Source organism: Perognathus longimembris, chromosome 3, assembly GCF_023159225.1.
Source record: "Perognathus longimembris pacificus isolate PPM17 chromosome 3, ASM2315922v1, whole genome shotgun sequence".
Classification (NCBI taxonomy): Eukaryota; Metazoa; Chordata; class Mammalia; order Rodentia; family Heteromyidae; genus Perognathus; species Perognathus longimembris.
In genome coordinates this window covers 49,586,330-49,604,157 of record NC_063163.1, presented here as the reverse complement: position 1 = coordinate 49,604,157, position 17,828 = coordinate 49,586,330, and the positions used below count along the sequence as shown (strand labels likewise).

General features: G+C 39.6%; 1 protein-coding gene across 18 annotated transcripts in view; it reads right to left on the bottom strand.

Annotated features, from left to right (window-relative positions):
* Supt20h (SPT20 homolog, SAGA complex component) overlaps positions 1–2,876 on the bottom strand; it is a 47,634-nt gene extending 44,758 nt beyond the window's left edge. For 16 of the 18 annotated variants that reach the window (XM_048341473.1, XM_048341483.1, XM_048341479.1 and 13 more), the window contains exons 1-3: positions 2,748–2,876; positions 1,330–1,398; positions 518–613 (exon numbers count right to left, since the gene is read on the bottom strand). In XM_048341473.1, the coding sequence (XP_048197430.1) occupies positions 518–520 (3 nt within the window). In that variant the 5' untranslated portion in view covers positions 521–613; positions 1,330–1,398; positions 2,748–2,876. The remainder of the gene's footprint in view (positions 1–517; positions 614–1,329; positions 1,399–2,747) is intronic. The other 2 variants (XM_048341475.1, XM_048341474.1) reach the window with 2 other exon arrangements.
* Positions 2,877–17,828: the final 14,952 nt, after the last annotated feature.

The following is a 17,828-nucleotide window of genomic DNA, read 5'->3' as shown; positions in this document are numbered from 1 at the left end:
CCAGCTTAGGGAAGAAAAGTCCATGAGACTCTTATCTTCAATTATCAAGCAAAAACTTGGAAGTGGAGGCATGTGGTTCCAGTGGTAGAATGCCAGCCTTAAAATAAAAGCAGCCAAGCAATAGTGCCAGCATGCACATGTGTGCATACACACACATACATACACACTAAGTGCTACTCATAAGGATATTTGTCACTGTGAACAGAAATATACTGCTGCTTAAAATGTTTCATTAAAAAAGATAAAAAACCTAAGTTAAAATTATTTGTATTTATATCCATCCTCCTTGCCAGTGATTTGGGAAATGGTATATTAGAAGTAAAAATTTAACACATAGATTACTGGTATACCTTGGATGTGATAACAAAAGACTCAAGAGATGAGCCACATACTTTGGGAAGATTTTGCACATGACTGCTAAGTAATTTCCTAATTAGGATAACTTACATAGCTAGCAGGAGTTTAATACAAATACTTTTATGGAGATGAAACGAATACAAATTTGAGTATAGCTTACCATTGTGGTATCATAGGAATCCAAATAGAAGAGAATTTATACGTGTTGGTGAAGTGAGGTAAAAACCATGTCTTTAATATCAAGCTTATATATACACTGTAAAAATAAAAACAAGAAACCCCTCATGTTAATATAAGACTATAAATGATTCAATAAATAAGAAACATTACTTGAAGTATATACATTCTTAACATGTTTTAATAATCTTCCATAATAAAATTCATCTATGTACTCACTGCTGAAAAGCAGTTACAACTAGGTAGTGCAAAAGAGGGATTTCAAGTTAAAAACTCACCTTTCCTCAGAAATATGTAATGTTGTTAGATAAAAGAACAAAGGTGTTGGCTCTTATCATCAGTACTTCAGCTCTCACATTTCCTGTGAATTATTCTAAGAGCCTAAGCACTGGCTTCATACAGTACTTTTCACAAATGATAGAACTCATCATCTGCTGAAGGAAAAAAATTCTCTAAAGGTATTTTCCCTCCATGTCCCAGGTTACATTTTCCAGATAACAACAGCCCTTCTTTTCCTTAGGAAACAAGACACATACCTGAAAAACTTCTCCCCTGGAATACAAGGGTTCTTATCCTGGCTGTACCAAGTATCCTAATAACCTACTTAGCTTTAATTCTATGGGATGTCTCTGCAGACTTTCATGAGTGATTAATTGGTCTGGAATGAGGTACAGGGAACAGCATTTCTGGAGACCTCAGGTGATGTTAGGGTTGAGGCCCATTGCCCTATTCTCTCTTCCTACCAGAGATGATATATGTGTACTGGAAGAACAAGAAATGAAAAAGTGAGCTTACTTGCATGTAATCCTTCATCTAACTCCTTGTATCCACTGCTGTACACATAGCGGAGCTCAAGCACAACTTCTGTTAACAGAAATTAAGATTTATCATGTAAAACTGTCCTTTGTTTTTGGTAAAAACCCAAAGTATAGGTTTTTGTCAGGTTAAGTAAAAGAAAAACTGAAAAACAAACAACAAAACTTCCCAAAAGCTACAAAAAAGGATGCAGGAAGCTAATCTGGAATACATTGCAGGTCCAATGTATGTTCCAGAGTTAACCTGAAAAACTAAGAACATTAATTTTATCTTTGAATTGCTCATAGGAGGTTTGAATTGAATTAGGTTAAGGTGATCATTAAATCTAAGATGAGGGGCTGGGAATATGGCCTAGTGGCAAGAGTGCTTGCCTCATACATGAAGCCCTGGGTTTGATTTCCCAGCACCACATATGTAGAAAACGGCTAGAAGTGGTGCTGTGGCTCAAGTGGCAGAGTGGCTTTGAGCTAAAAGAAGCCAGGGACAGTGCTCAGGCCCTGAGTCAAGGCCCAGGACTGGCAAAAAAAAAAAAAAAATAAATAAATAAAAATAAAAATAAAAGAGTGCTTTAAAACAAATCTAAGATGAGGCTATAAGGACTTACAGGTAAAATGGTATGAGCCACCGGAGCTGCATCCCCCATTTTCCACTTTAGTAGGTTTATTTCTAACATTACAATGTTCAGACCACTCAAACCAAATTAGTATCAACAAAGTCCTAGTTCAAACAAAATTTTAGAGTAATTTTTAGTTTAACCAAAGCTTTTTAATTCATCTTGGTCAAACTTCGGATCATTAATGATCGATCACAATAGCCGGTCCCCTCGGTCGAACCCCAGAAATCTTGTTTCATGACCGTATTTCAAGTCTAACCAGGAAATCGGAAAAAAACCCTATCCTCCCCGACGCTGGCCGTAACCACCAGAGATGCTTCGTGGGCACAGGTGTTCTCCAAGTTCAGGCCTCAACGCCCGGTGAACCGTGGCCGGGCCCAGTAATTTAATCCGATTCTAAATGTCACTGTCAACCAATTAATTCCACGGAGGCAAACTTCCTCGGTTCACAACCCGGCGTATAGCAAAACCTCGCCCACCGCGCGGGACCGCGACCCGCCTTTCTCCAACATGGACGCCACGAAACCCGCCCCCTCCCCAAGAAGCGCCACCCCAAATTCCCACGCGTGCCCGGAAACACCGGGGACCAGAACTTCAGATGTCTAAACTAAAATGCCAAGTGCGGCTCAGCGACGCCGCGAAACGCTGAGGCAGACAGGCCTCCGCCCAAAGCTCTCCTTTCAGGCCTGCAGGGCCCCGAGGCAGAGACGTCCGTCCCCCTCCGCCCTCCAACCCGCCCGCCCGCAGGACCCCTTACAGAAGGCACGGGAAGCAGCTTCCTCACCCTTCACCCGGTCGATCCTCCGAGCCGCGGGCCTTCCCCTCTCACCACCCAGGCCCCGAAGCACCTGTGCGGGCCGCCGCCCCCGCCGGGCCTCCGAAGCTATCTCAGTCTCGGTCGCAACGCCCACCCCCCTTTAGCGGCGCGTTGAGGCAAAGCTGCCAATCACCTGTCCCGGCTACGTTCAGCCAATCACCTGTTCCGGAGGCCGCACTTCCGACTGCCGGAATGGGCGGGGCTCGGGCCGGTACGGAAGGGGCGGAGCTTGGATGGCGGGGCAGAACTTGGAAAGCTTGTATCGGGGATCGGTAATAGAATCTGGCAGGTTTCCGCCCTACTATCTCTCCTCTGGTCTGGATGGGAAATGGGGTGCAAAAACTGGCACCGCGCGCCTGGGAAGTAGGCGAGAGAGAGAGAGGGAGGGAGGAAGGGTTGTTCCTTGCGGTGCTGGAGAATGCCGGGTAGATAAGAAGAAAATTTGAATCTTCTTTGCGCTAGTTACCTTTACTACCTTCACTAGCTACCTTTACTAGTCACTCCATACATCTTTCCACGGTAGATCAAATGCTAATGATTTAGAAAAAAATTTAATCACCCCACAGATCGGTTCTAAGACATTCGGAAGCTGGGGCTTGGATGTGGCTCAATTGATAGAACACTTAGCAAGCACAAGACCCTGAGTTCAAACCTGCCCAAAAGTGTTTCGAAAAGTATATATCAGAAGCTGCATCATCCGTGCACATTGTAGGATCCGGTTGTAATTCTGTACTTGGAAACAGCTTTGGTCATTGGGCAAATGTTTTATATAAGTTGAGGTGAAATTCAGTGGCCTTCAGGAGCCATTTTAGAATGTACGGTTCAGTGGCGTTTAATCTGTTCATAATGTTAGGCAACTACCACCTCTAGTCCTGAAGCACTTCTGTACTACAAAACTAAACCAGAACTCACTAGGTAGTTAGTTCCCAACTCCTGGCAAAGCAGCTTTCAAGACCATGGGTTTATGTATAGCAACTATTTTCTATGAATGGGTATTTGTGTATTCTCTTCCACTTACTATAAGGTTTGGCTGGCTCACTTCGGACATACTGTAGTGTAACAAAGACTTAGCAACTTCTTCATAAAAAGTTGTGAATTTTCACTTGGGCCTGCCAATACTTAATGGGTCAGGACGAGTTTACCATCACTGCCTACATTTTGAATGTCTCCTATGCTCTGAGCCATTCTCTTCCAGTCACCTCAAATTAGCAGAGAAGTCAGAGACACTTCATCTCAAGGAAAGAAGCTGGGTGTAGTGGTGCATGCACACTTGTCTTCCTCACCTTGGTGGAAGATAATAAGTAGGAGGAGGATGGCTGGGCACCAGTGGCAAACGCCTGTAATCCTAGCTTTTCAAGAGGCTGAGCTCTGAGGATCTTGGTTGAAAGCCAGCCCTGGCAGGAAAGGAACATCTGTGAAACTCTTACCTCCAATTAACCATCAGAAAACTGGAAGTGGTGTGGTGGCTCAAGTAGTAAAGTGCTAGCTTTGAGCTAAATAGCTTAGGGACAGTGCCTAGGCTCAAGGTTCAAGCCCCATGACTGAAAAAAAAAGTAGGAGAATTGCAGTATAGTGGTTTGGGCAGAAAGAAATATCCTTTCTTAAAAATAACTAACATTAAAAAAGACTGGAGGCATGGCTCAACAGTAGAACACTTGCCTCAAAAGTACAAACTTCAGGACTGGAAATATGGCTTAGTGGTAGAGTGTTTGCCTATCACGCATAAAACCTTCAGTTTGATTCCTCAGTGCCACATAAACAGAAAAGGCCAGAAGTGGCACTGTGGCACCAGTGCTAGCCTTGAGCTAAAGAAGCTCAAGGGCAGTGCCCAGGCCCTCAGTTCAAGCCCCAGGGCTGACAAAAAAAAAAATCCTAGTTGCTCAGGAGGTTGAGATCTAAGGATCTTGGTTCAAAGCCAGCCCAGGCAGGAAAGTTTAAGCCTAAGCCCCAGTACACACACACACACACACACACACACACACACACACACACGAAAAAAGTACGAGGTCTTGAATTCAAACCCCAGTGTTGAAAAAACATAATCCTATAGTATCATAACATATCTAGTAAGAGTTTTTTTCTAACTTTATCAATTAATAAAACTGTTCAAAGCATCAAAGTCCGCACATTGCACTTGCTTTTCATTTTGTTTTGTTTTTGCTTGAACTCAGGGCCTGAGCACTGTCCTTGGCTTCTTTTTGCTCAAGGCTAGCACTCTACCACTTGAGCCATAGCACCACTTCCGGCTTTTTTTCATATATGTGGTGCTGAGGAATCGAACCCAGGGCTTCATGTATACATGGCGAGTACTTTACCACTAGGCCAAATTCCCAGCCCCACATTGGACTTATTTTATATGATACTTTTTTTTTGACATTCCTGGGGCTTGAACTCAGGGCCTGGGCACTTTCCCTGAGCTTCTTTTTGCTTAAAGCTTAGCACTCTACCACTGGAGCCACAGTGCCACTCTGGCCTTTTCTGTTTATGTGTTACTGAGGAATCAAATCCAGGGCTTCATGCATGCTTGGCAAACACTCTTCCACTAAGCCACATTCCCAGCCCTATATGATACTTTTGATATAGAACAGTAATGATGTCAATCTACAACACTTGTCTCTCCCACTTACATGTATGGGGAAAAAAGCTGGATGAGGTGATACACACATGTAAACCCAGCACTTGGGAGGCTGACACAGTAGGATTGTGCATTTCAGGCCACTCTGGGATACGTACTGATAACAAAGAAAAAAACTGAACAAAACAAAAACACTACATCTTTGGTGCATGCAGTGTCCCACACCAGACTGATTTTCATCTTAATGCGTTTATCAACTTTTAAAAATTTACTCTAAATGGAATATTAGGCCTAGCAGTCTAAATCAAATTTAGAATTTTGAAGTTAGGTTTTCAAAGAGACTGCATCTATTAAAGATACTGAAAGATAGAAATCTGTGTAATAGCAGAACATGGAAATATGAGGCAGAAGAATCATGAGTTCTAGGTCAACCTGGTTTATGAACTGAGACTCTTCCTAGAAAAAAAAAAGATTCTGCAGCCTGCTGACTTTGGCTGGAGTCTCTTTAAAAGACCATTTACTACCCATCTCAGTATCAAACATAAATGATCTTTACCTAAAATCCTTGGAATGCATTGCTGTATGGACAGGTAGTTTCTAAGAACCTTACAGCTATGAATATGATAAAGACACCATTTGCATCCTACAGTGTTTCCTGCCTTTCTGTCATGCTCCCAGCTTTTGTACATCATACACCATATAGAAAATACACCCAACAGACCATAGACACCACCCAAGTATAGACATTCTTTGATTCCTGACTTTTTTGTCTATAAAACTCATGTTAGCCTCTGTGATGGAGCATGTCATTCAGGTAACATTAATCCATGTTCCTGGGTCATGGATACACAGAATCAGCTCTTTTTTAATTTCCTTTAAGCAGAGTTGTCAACAAGTTTGATAGTTTCTATGAACATTTCATAAATGGAAGTGAAAATTTTGCTTATTGCTTTGCTTTAGAACCATTATAATATTTGCCTCTCGTGAAAATTAAGGTGATTTAGTAGGTAAAGTTATTGACTTAGTTTCCTTTAGCCACTAGAGGTCAGAACACCCTTAAAAATGAGTACATGCTGGCCTTCCTGGAGAACCATGGACTTAATTTTTGGCTTGAGGAGTACAAAAATCTTTTAATATGAATCATCATCACCGGAAATTTCTGGTCAAAACAATTTTGGTTCTTAAATATGTAATTATCAGTTGTTTTAAATGCCAAGCGAACTTTTCCTAGGATAAGTCTTCCATTATGGACCATTATCACTATAACAAAATTACATATATTAGATTTAAATGCTCTAGTATTTAAAATGTAGCCCATTGGCAGAGAACTTCCCTAGTATGCATAATTCTGTATTCCATCCCTATAACTGCAAAACAATTACTCTGATATCCCCAAGCATTTCAGTTAATTTGCTGCTTTACATGTATAAAATAACTTGGTTAGATGTGTGTGAGAGTGCTCACTCTAATCCCAGTAGCTGGGAGGTAGAAGTAGGAGGATGCTATGTAGCTTAAACAAAGTAGGGGCTACCTAATGAGACAGTGCCTCAAACAAAATAAAACAACCATACAACAAGCTTGCTTAAAGTAGTAATGTTAAAGTAGGAATGTTAAAAATTTTCCTCCTTTTTCATTTAACAACCAGTTGCTGATCCTTCTCATGCTGGATAGTAGAGCATTTACTGCATTTATTTATGTGTGGGGCTCCTAAGTAGTGGTGAATTCTTTGAAGTCACTGATATATTTTATCCTAAATACTTATTATCAGTCCAGATTGGAAATGTCTCAATCAAATGCTCCCAAAGAACATTTTAGAAGCTTTGCATAAACGACTTGGAGACCTCTTGTAGTATGAAAAATATGGTTCACAAAAGTGCATTCTAGGGGCTGGGAATATGACCTAGAAGCAAGAGTGCTTGCCTCTTATACATGAAGCCCTGGGTTTGAGTCCTCACCACCACATATATAGAAAAGGCCAGAAGTGGCGCTGTGGCTCAAGTGGCAGAATGCTAGCTTTGAGCAAAAAAGAAGCCAGGGACAGTGATCAGGCCTTGAGTTCAAGCCCTGGGACTGGCAAAACAAACAAACACAAAGTGTATTCTAGAGGAAAGTTATCTGAGGTGAAAAAAATTGTGACCTGAGTTAGTATATACTAGAGTTAAAAAAATAATTATAGAATAGGAACTAGCAGTGATGAGAAATGTTGACTCCTACTAAGAGGAAATGAAAGAGACAGTAAATCAAGTTTATGAAGTAAAGTGATTCATTATGGTTTTACAGTAGTGTTTCTGTGATGAGTGTGGTAACGTCTCTGTGTGATCTGTAGCACTTAGGAGGCTGAGGCAGAAAGTTCTAGAGTTCAAGGCCAGCCTAGTAAGTTCCTGTCTCAGAAAACAAACTAAAACCAAAAACAACCAACCAAGCAACCAGAACTACAGTAAACAACATGTTCTTTAATTTATTTTTTTGAGGTAGAAGGTAAATACTATGCTACATGAACAGAGAACATTTACAACTGGTATGGAAAAATGAAAACACAGAACTTTGACACAGAAAAGCTTGATTGAGTCTTCCTTTTATTGCTTATAAAAAACAGGAAAACTGCCATCATCATTGTAGACATTATTTCCATATAATATGATAGATGAGGGAAATAAGATAATGCAGGTGATAAGAAAATATGTTGGCTGTCAGAAAATTGTTAGTAGAAGTTGTCTTTGGCTCTAGAAGCAATCCAGCATGCCAAGCACTAACCTACATTCTACTCCCCAAAGTGAGTTTCAGCTGGGAAAAGGTCTACACTGACCAGGACCTGGGGAACAGGTGCAGCCAACCCTAGTGCAGAAATAATCCATATTCTTAACATCTGTAAACCTGGAGATGGTAGAATAGTTGCAGACATGGTAGGAGAGTTGTAATGTCCAGGAAGAAAATAACATTTCTAGAATTGGTTTCTAGACATAGGAAGGACTAGTTAGAACATAAAGCTGCCCTGCACCCCTCTTAAACATGGGGGCCTCTGGAACTGGAATTGAATAGAGTTTCTAACTTGAAAAAGCAGCTGTGCAAACACATATCTTCCCACTGAGCTCCATCTCTATACCCACTTTTTCTTTCTTTCTTTTCTTTTTTGAGCCAGAATCTCCCTATGTAGCTTTGGCTAGCCTGGAACTCATGAACCTCCAAAGCTCAGCTGCCTTAAGTGCTGGTGACTACAAGAACTCCAGGAATATTTAAAGAGGGACAAAGATGTCCTCCTCTGTTTTCTGGGTTCCTAGTTTTCAAAAACTAAAGTTCAATGAACATTTTCTCTTTAGAGTATATGTTACAAAAAGCTCAAAATTCTACTGTGAGTTTTATTAGGGATGATATGAAATTTATAATTTAATTTTTTTTACCGATACTGGGGCTTGGACTCAGGACTTGGGCACTGTTCCTTGGCTTTTTTGCTCAAGGCTGGTGCTCTAACTTTGTGCTTAGTTGGCAATAAGAGTCTCATGGACTTTCCTACCTTTCCCAACTTTTCCTAAATTGGAACTGCGATCCTCAGATCTCAGGCCTCTGTTTTGAAGGATCAATTATGATGTTAATTCCATATTTGGTAGAATGGGTCTATGTCTGTAGGGTAACATGGACAAAAGAAAGCATTTGGCCAGGTTCAGGTGGCTCAAGCCTGTAATCCTAGCTACTCCAGAGACTGAGATCCGAGATTATCATTGGAAGCCAGCCTGAGCAAGAAAGTCCAGTTAATCACCAGTTAACCAGTTAATCACTAGAAATCAAGAAGTGAGCTGTGGCTCAAAGTGGTAGAGCCTAGCCTTAAGTGAAAAAGCTCAGGGAAAGTGCCCAGGCCCTGAGTTCAAGCCCCACAATTAAAAAAAAAGACATATGGGAAGTCCTTCTTGTGAGTGCATGAAAATCAGGAGTGGAAACTTTAGGATCCTCCATGGGTTTTGCATTCAAAAAAGCCTGCTAAGGGGGCTGGGGATATAGCCTAGTGGCAAGAGTGCCTGCCTTGGATACACGAGGCCCTAGGTTCGATTCCCCAGCACCACATATACAGAAAACGGCCAGAAGCGGCGCTGTGGCTCAGGTGGCAGAGTGCTAGCCTTGAGCGGGAAGAAGCCAGGGACAGTGCTCAGGCCCTGAAGTCCAAGGCCCAGGACTGGCCAAAAAAAAAAAAAAAAAAAAAAAGCCTGCTAAGAAGTCTGGGAGTGATTGGCACTCTGGTATCAAGATTATCTTAAAATCAAAGGATATTTGAAAATGTGTTTGTTTTTTTAATCGATGGAAAGAGAGAATTTTCATCATATAGAACAGAGAAATCTTTGGTATCATTTAATAAGATTCTTAAGTAAGTGTGAAAAAAGAGAGAGGCCGTTACACAGAGTGAGGTAAAGTGGAAGTAAAAGAGCCTGTCAAGAGTACTTGGGGTGGGGCTGGGGATATAGCCTAGTGACAAGAGTGCCTGCCTCGGATACATGAGGCCCTAGGTTCGATTCCCCAGCACCACATATACAGAAAACGGCCAGAAGCGGCGCTGTGGCTCAAGTGGCAGAGTGCTAGCCTTGAGCGGGAAGAAGCCAGGGACAGTGCTCAGGCCCTGAGTCCAAGGCCCACGACTGGCCAAAAAAAAAAAAAATAATAAAAAATAAATAAATAAAGAGTACTTGGGGTGATTGGCATGTTTGTATTTAGACTGGGAAGTATTTTAAGTACCTAGAATTTAGTTAATTTTGTTCCCCTAAGCAGTAACCTTCTCCATATTAGCCTAGCAACCTAAGGAAGCCAAATAAGGATAGATTGCCAACACTGAGCTTGAATCAGGTGTTCTTTTGTATCAGAGATTTCGAATTAAACCACTGTGTCGGGATCTAAACAACATGTTAAGTCCCACATAATGTGTTAAAATAAACATGAAAATAAAATGGGAAATTATAAAAAATACTCCATGGTGAGTTGTATAAGGAGAGATGAATTAGCTTGATCAGCAAAAAGAACTTTGTAAAAAGTCTAAACTCATAACCTCAGTTCATTTAAGATAACCTCTGGTTTTGCATATGTGGTTATCCTAATTTACTTTCTATGATCTAACTTAATCACTATTCTTTAAAAAATAGACTTTTATTTAAAAAAATTTTGTGCCAGTAATGGGGATTTAATTTAGGGCCTGGGCCCTATTCCTCAGTTCTTTGCTCTACCACTTGTGCCACCTCTACTTCCAGAATTTTTGGCGGTTAATTACAGGTAAGCGTCTGATGGACTTTCCTGCCTGAGCTAGCTTTGAACTGAGATCTTCAGATCTATTGCAAGTGTGAGCCACCAGCGCCTGACTTAAATACTAATCTGAATAATTCTTTTCATACCCTTGCAGGTTTGGCCATTAATGTCTTTATGTCCTCATGACTCCTGTCATGCCATATCATAGCACCTTTATTTATTATCTTTAAGTAGTTGGACAAAAGGCCTTCAACATGTCAATTTATGAGTACAATGCATCTTGCTCAATGTCATCCCTTCCTCATTCTCTTCCCATCTCTTCCAGTCCCACTTACCCTCTGAATTTACCCAGTTCAATTTTTACGTATGTATATTGATAACATTTGAGGACAATTCTTTGTTTCTGTGTCTGTCTCTCTTTATTCAATTTTAGTTTTCTGAGGGCAAGAAAGTTTCCATATTATTCAGTTTCATTTAAAATTTCCAGTGTATTGCTGAAAATAGGTATTCCAAAATAAATAGGTTTCTTACTTTTTCGGTTCTAACTAACTTGGTCATTACATTGTTCTAGGAACTTTCCACGAACATTCACATTTCTTGCATTTATGATGTCATTTTCCTTATTTTAAAAATCACGTTCCTCTTTTCTGTGTAAGTCTTGTGCATGTTTCTAAGTCCAGAACAGGCTTCATTTCCTTCACAGAGCCCTCGTGAGCTCAAAGAAGTGAATGATTATTCTTTCCTTGGAAATTCTAAAGAAGTCATGAAGAAGGTGGCACATGCATACTCCAGGACTAGTTAGAGGTACTACATTTTATTCTTTGTTACTGACTCATGTCTAGAAGACTGCTTTAATTAGAGTAGCCAGTCAATAATAAATAGTAGTTGGTGAGGAAGGAGGTGAGAAAATGGCTGACCTGACCACCTATGCAATTTCCTATTCAGTACATTAGTGTTAAATGTAGTTTATAATCTAGGATAGTCCTAGCAGAGGAAGACAATAGCTCAATGGCTAATATGATGCTAAGCGAAATAAACTACAAACAAAACAAAAAATGTAGTTTATAAAATCTATACACAGTGAGGAAATAAGATCAACCTTTCCAATATTATAAAAAATATTGGCACAATCACTATCCCTTATTAAGAGCTCCTATGGACAGATGGTTTTGGATCCAGAATTTCCCCTACTTACTACAGTGTTTAGTATAGCATATCCTACTAATATTACACAATTACTAGATAAAGACACAAAAGATAAATGCCCCATGCCAATTCAGAGGAGGTTTTAATTTGTCGGTGGACCTTTATCATCTGAGTTGCATCGACTATGAAGTCAAAGTATTTGCCTATTAATCAGCCTATCCAACCAGTTGTTGACTTTGAAGATTGGTTTTGGCCTGAAAGTTAACCTATGTAGTTCAGTTAGTTTCCATGGGGAGAGGGCTGTGTTAATATAAATATCACAGGAAGACTATAAATCAGGATAATTAGGATCTCTGGATTTCTGTACTTTGCTAGAAGTACATATATGTGGTTTTGTGTGTATGATTGTGACAGTACTGGGGCATGAACTCAGGACTTCGCATTTTTCACTCAAGATTAGTGCTGTTCCAGCATTTTGATGGTTAATTGGAGATTAATTGGAGATGGTTAATTGGAGTCTCTCTTTTTCTGAGCTGGCTTTGAATCTCCATCCTCAGATCTCAGCCTTTTGAGTAGCTAGGATTACAGGATTGCAGGTGTAAGCTATCAGACCCATCTAAAAACTATAGTTTTTTTTTTTTTTTTGCTAGCCCTTGGGCTTGAACTCAGGGCCTGACTTCTCTGGCTTCTTTCTGCTCAAGGCTAGCACTCTACCATTTGAGCACAGCACTACTTCTGTTTTTTTCTATATATGTGGTGCTGAGGAATCGAACCCAGGGCTTCATGTATGCGAGGCAAACACTCTACCACTAGGCCATAATCCCAGCCCTAAAACTATAGTTCTTAGTACTTGATGGATTCAAACATATTATGTAGTTTATGTATTTTAACTATTTTATGGTAAGAATTCTGGCAAGGATTTTTTTAAATTTCAGGATTTCTATATCTTTATTGAATTCTTTAAAAAACCATTGTTATTACAAAGGTGATAAAGAGATTACCCCTTTATAAGTCAGGTAATAAGTACCTCTTTTTTTTTTTTTTTTGAAAATTTCACCCCTTCCTTCATTCTCTCCCACTTTTTCCCTCCTGTCCCTTCCCACAAGTTGTATAGTTCCTTTTCAGAATAGTTTCTACTGAGTACCACTACTGCATTTGCTCACTCTAGGTTCTGGCAAGGGTTTTAATGGCTTTCCTGCTTAACATAAACTAACTGTTTAGAGCAGTCTTGGAGAATAATTAGCTTCTAAATATGGAAAGAATCTATGAGTTGCTTGACTTGCAGCACACTGCTGTTTTTCTATCTTTTCTGTTTGAAGAGGATTTGTCAATTGCTGCATTCCACTTGACCTGAACTGTATATGCTGAGTTTTTATTACTAGCTTTCTATCATTCTTGGCTAGGGTTTAATCAGATTCTTTCATTCAGTATTCACAGATTAAGTTGTTTGGTCACTCTTAGCATGTGTTTAGGTCAATATATTTGTTCACAAAAGTTAAGTCACAGTTGTATGGAAGTGTTTAGTTTACTATTTAATAAATGGGGACAATGAAACCTAAAAAGTATTTTAACAAGTTAAAATATCAAATTTCTGTTTTTGCTTTTATGCTAAAATTGCTCCTAGAGATTATACTATACATTTTTTTTCAAAATTGAGTTTATTTGTAAATATAACAACTAAACAGGGTGACTGATCAAAATGGATTGAGTGTGTAGATGCATTGAGATGAACCTCACTTCTCCATCTAAATGATATTAACTTAGAAAATTTAAAAGAAAACATTGGTAGAGTAGATGCCATAAGGAGAATCACTTAGTTGACTTTTAGAACATAGCTTCAAATGGGATCAATGAAGAAAATACAGTTTGGAGGTTGTAGCTAAAGAGGTAAAATGGGAGGCATGAGAGACTGAGGTTTCTTAGTCTATTCCTCTGATCTCTGTATCTGCAGGTCTTCTGGAACCTTTTCTTCTTCAAATTAAGTATGTCATGGTGATCTAGTCCTGCTCTTGATGGTCAAATCTGTAATTCTCCAGCTCTTTCATCTGAACTGAGCAATAAGACCCACTTGGTTTAAAGTTAAAGAAATACAGAGATAGAGTAAACACTGTTATTACAAGTGCTTTAACAATTTAGAGCAGATGGCTGGTATTTACAAGGTCCTGTCAGGTAAGAAAGATCAAAGAAATGTAGAGTTTCATTTTTAATCTCCTGATGTTAAATCCTATAAAATGAAAACTTCATTAGCCTGTAGGCTTATTCAAATGTTTGTTGAAGGAAATTGTGTTGGCTCAAGGAAGTTAAAAATTTTGTCCTGGGAAATTGAATTTGCTCACCAATCTTATTAAGCTATGACTATGACCTCCTTGGTTCTTATTAAAATTCACCTCTATATTTAAGTATTGTAAATTCTCTATAGGTAAGAACTCTCTCACATTTAGTCTAAATTTTTCTTTTTGGTGGTTGTATGTTAAAATAACATACTAAATCTCACCCATCCAAACTAATTTAGTTCCCAATAACAGAGGCTATATTTTTATTCTTATCTGATTTTTAAATTTTTTGAGGGTACGTGGGCTGAAACCCTGGGCTTCCTACAAGCTGGACAAATGCTCTACCTCCATACTATACTCCTAGCCCTAGTGTATGTGTGTGTGTGTGTGTGTGTGCGTTTGCACACACACCTGTCTCAGAACTCATAGGGCCTGGACACTGTCCCAGAGCATTTTTTTTCTTGAGGCTGGTGCTGTACCACTTGAGCCACAGTTCCATTTCTAGCTTTTTGGTGGTTAATTGGTGAAAAGAATTTCTCTGCCAAGACTCGCTTTGAACCTTGGTCCCCAGATCTTAGCCTCTTGTGCCACCAGTACCCAGTGGTCAGTCCACTTAGAATTTTAACACAGGCAGCTACTGATGGTTAGCAAAGAACCTGCATTTCTCAGAGTGCTACATTCTCTCTGGCCTGATAAACCTGGATAGTCTTATTAAACCTTGTAGTTTCACTCTTACTACATTCTCCAATACTTATTGCACTCAGATACCATGCTCATAAAGATCATGTTCTCCATACAGTCTTGTGCTTGGTGTTCTGTGTTCAAAGTCTACTCCTTTAAAATAATCTCCCTAGACTCTTTATCTGCCTTCTAGGAGTTCATGTGGTTCTTTACCTCAATTTGCTTCTTCTGGAGCATATGTGTCTATAGACATTGTAGAGTGATGAATATTGTTGCATGAGTAATTCTTTAACTTTTGTCATGGTGATTGCTGGACAGAGCAAGCAAGGGTGTTTATCTTTCTATTTTGAGTAGGCTAATATTCAATAGTATACTATTAAATTGCTTTATCTTTTAAAACAATCTTATTAATGTATAGCAGAGAGCAGTATCCTCACCTGAAATAATATTTAAAATTTATAGGCCTTACCTGAACAAGTTGTTTTCTGGGTACCACACTGAGACTTTTACTTGAATCTTCTTTCCTATGAGTGAGGTGTTATGAGGGGCAAGAACAGTTGTAGGTACTTGGAATCTGGGGATTTTGAACTCAAACATCTCTTTCTGCATGATTATTGGCCCTCTTGGTGTCTGCATTAGGGTGTACACCCTAGACCTAAGACATAGCTAAGAGTAGTTGCTTTCTGCGTGGGGGGTAGGGCTTGAACTCAGGTCCTGGGCACTGATCCCTGTGCTCATTTGCTCAAGGCTAGTGCTCTACCACTTTGAGCCACAGCTCTACTTAAAGTTTTTGGGTGGTTAATTGCAGATAAAGAGTCTCATAGACTTTTCTACCCAGGCTGGCTTTGAACTGTGGTCCTCAAATATCAGCTTCCTGAGTAGCTAGGATTACAGGCATGAGTCACCAGCACCTGGCAGTAGTTGCTGCTTCTTCTTCCTCTTCCTCCTCCTCCTCCTCTTCCACCACTTCCTCCTCTTCTTCCTCCTCCTCCTGCTGCTGCTGTTGCTGCTGTCCTGGGGATTGAACTCAGGGCCTAGGCACTATCTCTGAACTTATTTTGCTCAATGCTAGCACTCTACTACTTGAGCCACAGCACCACTTCTGGCTTTTTCTGCTTATGTGGTACTGAGGAATCAAACCCAAGGCTGCATGCATGCTAGGAAAGCACTCTACTACTAAGCCACATTCCCAGCCAGTAGTTGCTTCTTGAAGAGAAGAATACTGACTCTCTCCTACATACTACATTCTGGCTTGGAACTGGAATGATCCTAGGTTTTTATGAATCTGTTTAGTAGATAATGTATAATTGGATAATAAACAAAGCATTCTAATGAATAGTTTGTTGAATTTGACTTCCTACCTTTATTTAGACCAGTGATATTTGAGCCTTCATTTGTACTCCTGATACAGATTCCACAAATATTAGGGATGGGCCTATTTTTTCAGTACATATGGTTTTCTAGTCACAAAGTCAAATATAATTTGTCATTTGACCCAAACAACAGCAAATGAGCAGCCCTTATTGCTGACCTAATTTTATAGAAGTGAAATGGAACCCACGTCACTCCTCCTAAGAACCAAAGATGGGCCTGGAATGAAGAATGGAATTCTGACTGCAGAGAATGAACTCTTAGCCACTGTCCTTTGCAATGGGACTGTTGAAATAGTGACTGAGATTCTCATTCATTTTGAAGTAGGGATAGAGACATTGACTCATTACCCACATATAGTGAGGTCATCTGAAAAAAATAATAGTCTAGGAATCTGCAACAAATTGTCTAGACTCTAGAGTTTTCCTTTTCAGACATGAGTCTAATCATTTTTTAAAAACTGTTGTGTTAGTCTATAATAAAATATTCTGTAAATTAGGCAGTCTAAATGCACAATGGAATGACTAGATAATCTTTCTCCAATGTGAGTTTCCACAAACAAAAGGAACAAACCAGTTAAGGAATGTACTTGGAATCCCAAAGGATATAGCTATTTTCTCATTTGCTAGAGATGGTGGCCCAAGAATTCTATCAACATACATATATTTTAATCCACATATTTAGAATGTACACTAACTGCCAGGAACAGTTCACCCTGTGTCTTTGGGTACTGAATATTAAGGCAAAACTTTAACCATACCCATACCAGATTGTCATCTACTTTAAAGCAAGTTGTCTGTCCTTTGTTCCTTGTTGGAAGCTGGTCATGGTAAGACCAAACAGATCTGAAGGCAAAGTTAAGCTTAGTGACTAGATTTTTTCCCCCTCATGATATTTATGTTTGTTCTTAATAAGTTCCATTTGTAACATGGAGAATGACATCTTTTTTGGCTCTTCAAATGACTGTGAATGTTCCAAGCTCCTGATAATTTGTAAGCCACAAGATACAGCAGCCGAAATGCATTAGTTTAATGACAAAAACAGGGGAAAGTTTGACTTTATAGTACAAAGTATGCAGATGCTGCTTACTAACTAACTGGTGGTCTTTGTAGTGGCAAAGTTTCAGCTCCAGCTGTTTTCCCAATGTACTTACTCAAAGACTATTTTTGAATGTGATCTTCCAATTCCGATACTTTTTCTCTTTCTGGGATGGAATGACAGTGTTCAAGAATTCTATTGACATGTATGTATTTTTGCTCTCATATTTAGTACATATACTACTGTTGGTAGGTTGTATATGGTGCTTCTTTGAGAATAAATCTTGACTTAGAATTATCACCTCTAAGTTTTAATTTTTTCTGTATATGTACATATTTTTAAGTAGTTGTACAAAGGAGTTACATCATCTAGTTTACGAGTCTCTCTAGAAACCTACTAGTCCCTTTAAAAATGGCCTACTTGCTTCTTATCATGCCATAGTTTTTATAATATTGCTGAAAAGCAAGGAGGAACTCTTGGATCATAGCTGGAACACAGCTACTAAAGTATTGATGCTCCTGTAAATCACCTGAGTGAGGAAATGTGGGGATAAGGCAGTATTTGGGATGGACTGAAGGGCAAAGGAGACTGAATGGACCTTTTAAGCTGAACACTGGTGGCCCAGACTTGAACCTCATTACTTGGGAGGATGAGATTGGGAGAATTGTGGTTTGAGGATGTCCGCACTGAAAAGTTTGCAAGTCCCCTTCTCAATGAACAGCTAGATTCAGTGGCATATGCCAC